This window comes from Pocillopora verrucosa, chromosome 12 (genome assembly GCF_036669915.1).
Source record: "Pocillopora verrucosa isolate sample1 chromosome 12, ASM3666991v2, whole genome shotgun sequence".
Taxonomy (NCBI): domain Eukaryota; kingdom Metazoa; phylum Cnidaria; class Anthozoa; order Scleractinia; family Pocilloporidae; genus Pocillopora; species Pocillopora verrucosa.
The window spans coordinates 17,206,957-17,215,332 of NC_089323.1; the positions used below are offsets into that span (position 1 = coordinate 17,206,957).

Here is an 8,376-nt window from a genome sequence, read left to right on the forward strand (position 1 = left end):
GCCTTAAGCCCTTTAGCTCCTTTGGCTTTCACAAATTATAAGTTATCATGACTTCAATTTTGCCTCAGGTTGAGAAAAAAATGAAGGCAAAAATTACCTTTAGTTGGAACTATTCCATAAACTTCCACCCTTAGAGCCTTCCAACCAAGATACGCTGTTGGCCAGAAGCGGATAAACTTTGCACTTGCAAATTCCTGTAGACTGTTTTTTATGATGCCATTTCGGTTTGAATTTCCATTAAATATCTGTAGTTTGTTGCATAAAATGCAAAATAATTGCATCATTAGTTACCATATGTATCAATGTATCAGCTGTGCTACAACCTTCTCCTTCGATATGGGTAGACTTCTTTATAGATATATGTCTTTAATGTCTACTAGAATTAAAATACTTATTGTTTCTTTCATTAAAAATCTACCATAAAATGTGCATATGTCCAAGTATTAGAAGTTGAAATAATATTTTTGGTGAAACAACTTAGGTGAGAGGTACATATACTTTAAGAAAAAATGGCTATTCCTCTGTAGTAAACTGTCTGTAATATTTCTAGCTGTATAATTTTCTCAAATGTCTCTTGCATTTTTGAAAGAAGAAAGAGGTGAGTTACATTGATGAACTGAATGTAATGGTCAATATGACTTATTCAGGATGACTTGTACTTAATCGCAACTACTCCATGCTGTTTCATATGGGGGGGGGGGGGAAGGAGGGGAATAATTTAGCCCTCTACCTTGTCAGTATTGTTTTCTTTATAGGTAAAAAATGTAGTACCATCCAATGATAACTGGATCTTGTAGTTTGTTGTCCACTCATTGATACCTTTAGCTCCTTGTGTAGCTACAGAACAGATGACATAGTTATGCAGCAGGTCAATTTGTAAGAAGTCAGCAGGATTGGTTGTAGTCTTGGGTGCCCAACCTCGATTATTTCCATTCAGTCGGGCATAAGAAGGTTTATATCTATTATCATAATATGATGAGGCTGTGAAGCTGCTGTCAGGAATTGCACCACCAGTAACCAGACCAATGCCCTTCATTTCACAAACTGGAAGGTAATAAAGTAAAGACATGTAGCCTTCACATTTTGACACAAACCATACAAGATAATTCAAGCAATCAATCATATGTAATCTCTGTGAATCAATTCGCCTCAACTTAATGAAAGGTTATTACTGTATTTCATGGTTGCCTCTAAAGAGAGGCTGTGGTTGACCTCTAAGTACCTTGCATTTATTAACTGACCAACATGTACATACACAAAATGTTTGTTGGTGTGCACGGGGCAATACAGTATCAAGGGATTTATTATGGAACTATTATTTTGCTTCTTAAGTTTTAAAAATGTCCTATAAGTCCACTAAGCCATAACAACATCAACAAGGACAGTGGAATAGAGATCGCAGAAGCTGGGATGCCAACAATCAAGACACACAACAGCAGGGGAGCCATGACAGGGGACCACTGAGAGAACATTTCATCGAAATGCACCAATCAAGGCGTAAGATTCCATCCAATTACAGCTGAGCAGAACAGTTTCTAATGAGACAGATACTCAGTCTACCTTATCATCTGAAGAAAACTTCCAGTATGCAGTTGAAACATTGTGATGCACATCCTAAGTGACTACTTTGTGAAACAAATGATTATATTCCATTCTTTAAAGTAGTTTGTTCTTATTTTAAACTATAAATCTTATGGCATTATTTGACAATTTCACTAATTGCCCATTAACTAGGTATTTGTTAAAGATGAAAGCAACTTAACTGAATCCATTAAGGTGTTCTTTATAACAGAAAAAATTGTCTGTTTCACACAAAAGTTTTTTTTCCAGTCCATTAGTCTCATTGCTTAGTAGAGGTTAAGATTCTTGAAGACAAGGCACCAGCAGCAAATGTGTATAAACTGCCAGCACATGACACAACTTCATTAAAATTAACTGGTAGGCCTGATTAACCCAATGTGTGATTAAACATTGTTGTTCAAATATTTAAGCTTTAATGATGTAAACAAACCAAAGTTTAGATCAATTAGCATTCACAACTTGTCACTTCACTCCCCGCTAGAATTTTGACATGTACTTCACTGTAACATCATTGCACATTTTGCATATTCTATTTAACCAATTATTGTAAAATGGCATAACATGACATTATTATTAGTATTCATCATGAAATCATCTTATCTAATAGGTATCTTGAAACAATAAAATAACTTCTTAAGGACCTGTAGGATCTCACCCTAAATTAATTATTTCTCTAAGTTATAACATGAAAACAATCACTCATGCCTCTACTCACGTACTTATAATTTATAAATAATTTGTAAAATAAAAAAAAGATTTACATACTAAATGGAACCATGAGCATTTTTAAATCTTTGTCCCTCCAAGAGAGACTAGCATTGCATTTCTCCTTACAGTATCGCCTCTAAAGCAAATGTTAAGGTCATGAGAGTAAAGGAAATGATCACCAACTAAAGAAACATTAACCAAACTCTACTTGTCAGCACATTGGAAAATGTATAGAGGGCAGTACCAAGAAAGTGCATCCTAATCTCGAAGGGGTTAAACAGTAAATTTATTTTACATTTAAGTGAATAATATTTAACATACTGTAATAAATATTATAATGCATATACAAAATATGCATTACAACACATGGTAATACTTAGCCATGTAAATATCATATTCACCTCGTTCTTGTTGTACTCCGAACACCTCTGTTCTCATGCACACCCCACCCTGCTGAGTTTGTGGTAGGAATCGAAGATATCTTGTTGACACTCCATAAATAACATGTTTAACAGTTGTGTCTCTGTCATTATTTCCCCTCAACACCTATGAGAGAAATATACAGTCATACCTCAACATTGTAACATGCTTTTTCCAAAGATGAAAAAAGGGCACAGGTACTAAAACCAAATAACCCCCACCACACCCCTCTGGCACAACCAGACCAGTGACCAAAGGGGATAATTAATATGTTTGGGCATCTTTAATAAGAAAACAAGCTTAGGGAGCCTCTGAGTACTCAAGGAAAGCCCCTAGGGTGGGAGAGAGGGTCAAGAAACAGCTTGAAGGAAGTGGTCATGTGACAAATAAATGTCAGTCAAAAGTTAGCCAGGTCCAGCAAGAAGGCAAGGGGCTAATTAAGTTATTCCCTAGGAATATGAACTTCATATACACAATACGTAGAGCAGCAATTGCTAAATAATCATTTTAATTACCACCTTTTTTAAGGCTGGGAGTTTTGATATCATCAAACCTATACAATATTGTTCATCTTCCTGGATAGTCTATAGTATAGACTACAGTATAGACTTGGCAGTTCAAAGAAATTATTTAAATAAGATATCATATTTAAAACAATTTCTTTGAACTGCCAAGTCTTACAGTTTATGTCTATACCTTAACTTGTCCAGCTTCCTTGTAGTCTGTCCAAGTTGTCCCATCTGTGGATAATTGTAGTTTGTAGTCCTTCACCCACTGATCTGCTTTGGAATTCCCTTGAGTGGACACAGCACAGATGATATGAAGTGTCTGTAGATCAATCTGTAGATATGGGTTAGTATCACCTGTTCCTGCACACCATGATGATCCTGATGTGTAGTTCAGTCGACCATTCGTGGCTGGTGTGTTGGCGCTTTGTTCAGAAGAAGCAGTAACTTTACCATTTGGAATTTCTCCATCTTCCATTCCAAGGCCCAAATCTACACAATCTCCTATGGAAATTATTTACAATAAAGAATGAACAAACACGACGAGCACACAAATACATGTCCACTTTGATTCGAGAAGAGGGTCTTAAATAGCAGGTACTGGTTCCTCGCCGAGTCACAACAGTAGAACTTAACTAGGGGAACACGACCACGTATTCTCGAACAAAATGAACATGAGAATGTTAAAATTTTTTTTACAATATAATAGGTATAAATTTTGGAAAAGTTGAGAGAGCTCGTAGAATTTCAGCTTAGGTCAAGTCTTAGTATTCTTATCCGGTATTTCTGACCTTAAAAATTAGTGCCTTTAAAACGAACCTTGTTTAGTTGGATGTTAAGTGGTATCTTCTTCTTTGAAAGAACAGCCCTCACCTCTATTTTTTTTAGTGCCCAATCAAGAGGGTCATTAATAACATTTTAACGTTGCTGGCTTCGCTGATCAGATTCCATCTTTTACAACCGGATTTTACATTTGATAAATACGATACTATGATTGCAGCTTATCTTTTCACTCAAATTCCTTCATAGCTTTGAACTAAGAGAATTTTATACTCCATTTTAATTCGAAGTTGTGAATGATTCTTTTCACATTTTCAAACTCATGTTCAAAACTTTAAAAATGGTACAATCGAAATTCACCGCCATTTTTCTCCATCGAGTTAGGGTATCGAGACAAAACAGAAGGTTAATTTTTAACATTGCAACTTCCGGTAAGTTCTTGTCTCAAGTTTTCGTAATGCAACATCAGAGCGCGTGACATTCAAAATATTTGACAGGACCTCGTTCCCAAGGTTCAGGTGTCACCTCTCATTCCAGGCTCTCATTCGTTGTCATGCTTTTTTTTATCCCCTCGTTTCAATCATTTCTCTCTCGTAATGTTCAACATACGCGGTCACGTCGTAAGACGTGACCGCGAAAATAGTTTCTTATTTTCCTCGGAATTGGGAACACCGAGCGCTTTATTGAAACCATCAGTTGTTGTGTTGCCTTACCGAGGGAGCTTGAAGTAGTTATGTCTCAGTCATCTCCCACCATTTTTTAGATAATTTATTTTCGCATTCTTAAAAACTGGGTCGGTCGGGCGATGTAAAACGAAATATTTCTGAGAGATGACCTGGTGGAGTTTGATAAGATCTCCCATCATGAGAGGAAATAGCTTTATTAGACAATAGTCATTCAGTTTTCGCGGAACTAGTGGCAAAATTTATTTATCATACTGATGGCACTGCAAGAAGAAAATTTTCACATTCTATAGTTAGGTTAGTGAGGAAGCTTATTGAGTGAGGGTCTTGCAGAAGAATCTTTAGTATCTTTCCGTGGTGGGTTGGTGCGGAAAGTTTAGTTAACACCATCAACTGATGAAGATGATAAAACTGTTCTTTAGAAATGAAGCAGAACTTAACAAGGAGAGCAAAGAAAATACAGTGGAATTTAGCAAAAGAACAATTTATAAAAGGCATGTGGGTAAATTGCATGAAATTCAGTCCTTACCTAAGGCCAGAGGAATTCGCAACAGCAAGGAAAGGAAGGCTAGGTGGAAATACGGATGCATCTCAACCAAGGCTTGTTTGAGGCAAGAGGATGCCTTTTTTTCGGTGGATGGAGCTAGCAAACTGAGTGCACTTCTCTCGTTTCTTTTATGATGGCACAGCCTCAGGCGGTTCAATGTCAGGAAATCTTCTTCCTACTCCCAGCAGACGATGTGAAAACCAGATTGATGGCTACTAAGGAAATAGAAATAAAGATATCGAAGGGATCTTTATACTTTGCACGTTTTAAAGCTGTCTCTGTCAATTTTAGTATAATTCACCCTTGTACCATCTGTTAATAAGGCTTATTCACATTTTTTACCGGTGAAGATTAGATTTGTTTAGACAACATCTTCACTCGAATCTTTAGAAGCTGTTTGCTTGCATTTCAAAATCCAAAGCTAATACCTTGTAAGTCTAACAAAAAAAAACAAAAACAAAAACAAGAAAAAAGATAAGAGACTGGCCAAAAGGTTTGCTACCTGAAAGCAATTTTCATTTAGACATCTTGTCTCACACCTCGTTAAGAATGAGGAGAATGTTTGCTCAAAGAATGAGACAGAAATTGGGGTGGTCCGACTCATAAAGGTATCGAAGAGATCTTTATACTTTGCACGTTATAAAGCTGTCTCTATAAGTTTTAGTATATTTCACCTTTGCTCTATCTGTTAATAAGGCTTATTCACATTGTTTACCACTGATAATTAGCTTTGTCTAGACAAGATCTTCACCCGAATCTTAAGAAGCTGTTTGCTTGCATTTCAAAATCCAAAGTTAATACTCTGTAAGTCTAACCAAACAAGGAAAAAGAAGAGAAAAAAGAAAAGATACTGGCCAAAAGGTTTGCTTCCCGTATTTTGTCCACAATTTTAAGAAAGTAATTCCCGTTTAGACATCTTGTTTCACGCCTCGTTAAGAACGCGGAGAATGTTTGGTTAAAGAAGGAGACAGAAATTGGGCTGGTCCGAAACTTAGGGTGTACGCAACAAATACTTATATCAAAATAATAATTTGTGTTTCACCGTTCCCAAACTTAAGTCCACGTATTTGATTACGCTTTCATCGTTAATTATAAACTAGCCTTTTAGCGACAGACCCTTGCGCCCTCAGTTGTGCCTGTGTCATTCATAAGTTCGATCCGTACGGATCGATATCAATTGAGAACAACAAACAAACAAAAGTAGATATTGTAACGATTTCAAAACACCGCAGACTTTTGCAATTTTGATCGCCATCTTTGCGTTGGGACTCTTCTTACAAACATAAGAAGAGCAAGAGTATGGAGGCCGGGATTAAGGTAGTTTTAAAGCGAAAAATAAAGCTTAGTCAATTGACATCGCAGCAGAAGTTTCGCTCTTGACTGGATCTTAAGCCATTGTTCTGTCATATGGCAAAGTCACCTGGATCAATTAGGATTATCATATATGAAAAAAATGAAGCTTTAAATTTACACAAATGTACTAAATTTTCAAAAACTGATTACGAACAATGATCAAAACTCTTAAAAACCATTATGAGTGGTTAAAAATGTTGCAGATTGTATAGGGTTTTAATCAAAACTTACCCGTTTAGTACCTCCCAAAAGCTCAACGCATGAACACGATGTAAGAGCAAATCTGAGTTGCCTGTCTCACTAATTTATAGAAAGACCAATCAAGGCCGGACATGTGATATCTCTACTAAAATAACTGGGGTACAAGTTGTAACGGTGTCAAATCAAGGGGCTTAACGTCCAGAAAAGCAGAGTCCATAAACAATTTTAATCCCTGTTTTGTTTCTTGATATGCATATTTTGACCGGCTTTCAGAAATATGAAGATAAGCCGTACTAAATGAACTGAGCAATTTTATGAGTCTTGGACACGCTATTCAGAATATTTTCCTGAACTTGTATCAAGTGCTGATAATACGAATTTCAAATTAAAACACATGTAGTAACCATGATAATTATCATATATTTGATAAAATCGCTCTACTCAGATCAGCCTCTAGCTAACCTTGTTGGTTCTCAATGCTGGTGCATTGTACTAGTGTCGCCAAGTCATGGGGGCGACACCTGTTCGGGCGTGAACAAAAATATTTGCCCTTCTAATATAGTTGTTTTTTTTTTTCTCTTCAAGCTTTATTTATATATGAAAAAAGTAAGCCTTTTTATAAAATGGCTGGATCATTTAGCGTGTATCTTTGCGAGAGCGGCCATAAGCTTCCCCGAAAATCTACAGAATTCGTTCAGAGTATGATTTATATACAGGATTTGGAATATATTTTACTGGTCATTGAAGTTATATCTCTTAAATTTACACAAATGTACTAGGTTTTCAAAAACTGATTACGAACAACGATCAGAACTCTTAAAAACCAATATAAGTGGCTAAAAATGTTGCAGATTGTGTGTGGTTTTAAAAAAGGTTTAATACTTGTGTATATGTTATAAGGCGACATCAAAATTTCCTTGTTTAGTACCTCTCAAAAGCTCAACGTATAGTGAACACGATGTAAGAGCAAGTCGGAGTTGTCTGTCTTGTCTGTCTCTCTTCACTGATTTGTAGAAAGACCATGGACATGTATCTCCGCTAAAATAATTGGCTTCCAGATCTTAACGGTGTTAAATCTAGAGGCTTAATGCCCAGAAAAGTAGAGTCCGTAAACAAATTTGATCCCTGTTTAGTTTCTTGATATGTATATTTTGACGAGCAATAAGCAATATGAAGATAAGCCGTATTAAGTGACCTGGGCAATTTCATGAATCTTGGACACGCTATTCAGAATATTTTCCTGACCTGGTATTAAGTGCTGATAATATGAATTTCAAATTAAAACACATGTAGTAACCATGATAATTATCATATGTTTGATAAAATCGCTTTACTTAGATCAGCCTCTAGCCAACCTTGTTGGTTCTCAATGCTGGTGCATTGTACCAGTGTCGCCAGGTTATGGGGGCGACTCCTGTTCGGGCCTGAAAAAAAAATTTAGGGTCCAAGTTGTAACGGTGTTAAATCAAAGGGCTTAATACCCAGAAAGGCAGAGTCCTCAAGCAAATTTAATCCCTGCTTTGTTTCTTGATAAGTATATTTTGACCGGCCATCAGAAATATGAAGATAAGCCGTATTAAATGAACTGAGCAATTTT

The 8,376-nt window shown here is 36.3% G+C and overlaps 1 protein-coding gene across 6 annotated transcripts in view; it reads right to left on the reverse strand.

Moving 5' to 3' along the window:
* Nucleotides 1-6,836, reverse strand: part of LOC131799884 (protein sidekick-1) — a 28,801-nt gene extending 21,965 nt beyond the window's left edge. For 2 of the 6 annotated variants that reach the window (XM_066159482.1, XM_066159488.1), the window contains exons 1-6: nt 6,810-6,836; nt 5,208-5,440; nt 3,406-3,719; nt 2,691-2,835; nt 731-1,044; nt 98-245 (exon numbers count right to left, since the gene is read on the reverse strand). In XM_066159482.1, coding sequence (XP_066015579.1) covers nt 98-245; nt 731-1,044; nt 2,691-2,835; nt 3,406-3,719; nt 5,208-5,268 — 982 coding nt within the window. In that variant the 5' untranslated portion in view covers nt 5,269-5,440; nt 6,810-6,836. Of the gene's footprint in view, nt 1-97; nt 246-730; nt 1,045-2,690; nt 2,836-3,405; nt 3,720-4,034; nt 4,073-5,207; nt 5,441-5,727; nt 5,845-5,899; nt 5,988-6,809 lie in introns of those variants that run through there. The other 4 variants (XM_066159486.1, XM_066159485.1, XM_066159484.1 and 1 more) reach the window with 4 other exon arrangements.
* Nucleotides 6,837-8,376: the final 1,540 nt, after the last annotated feature.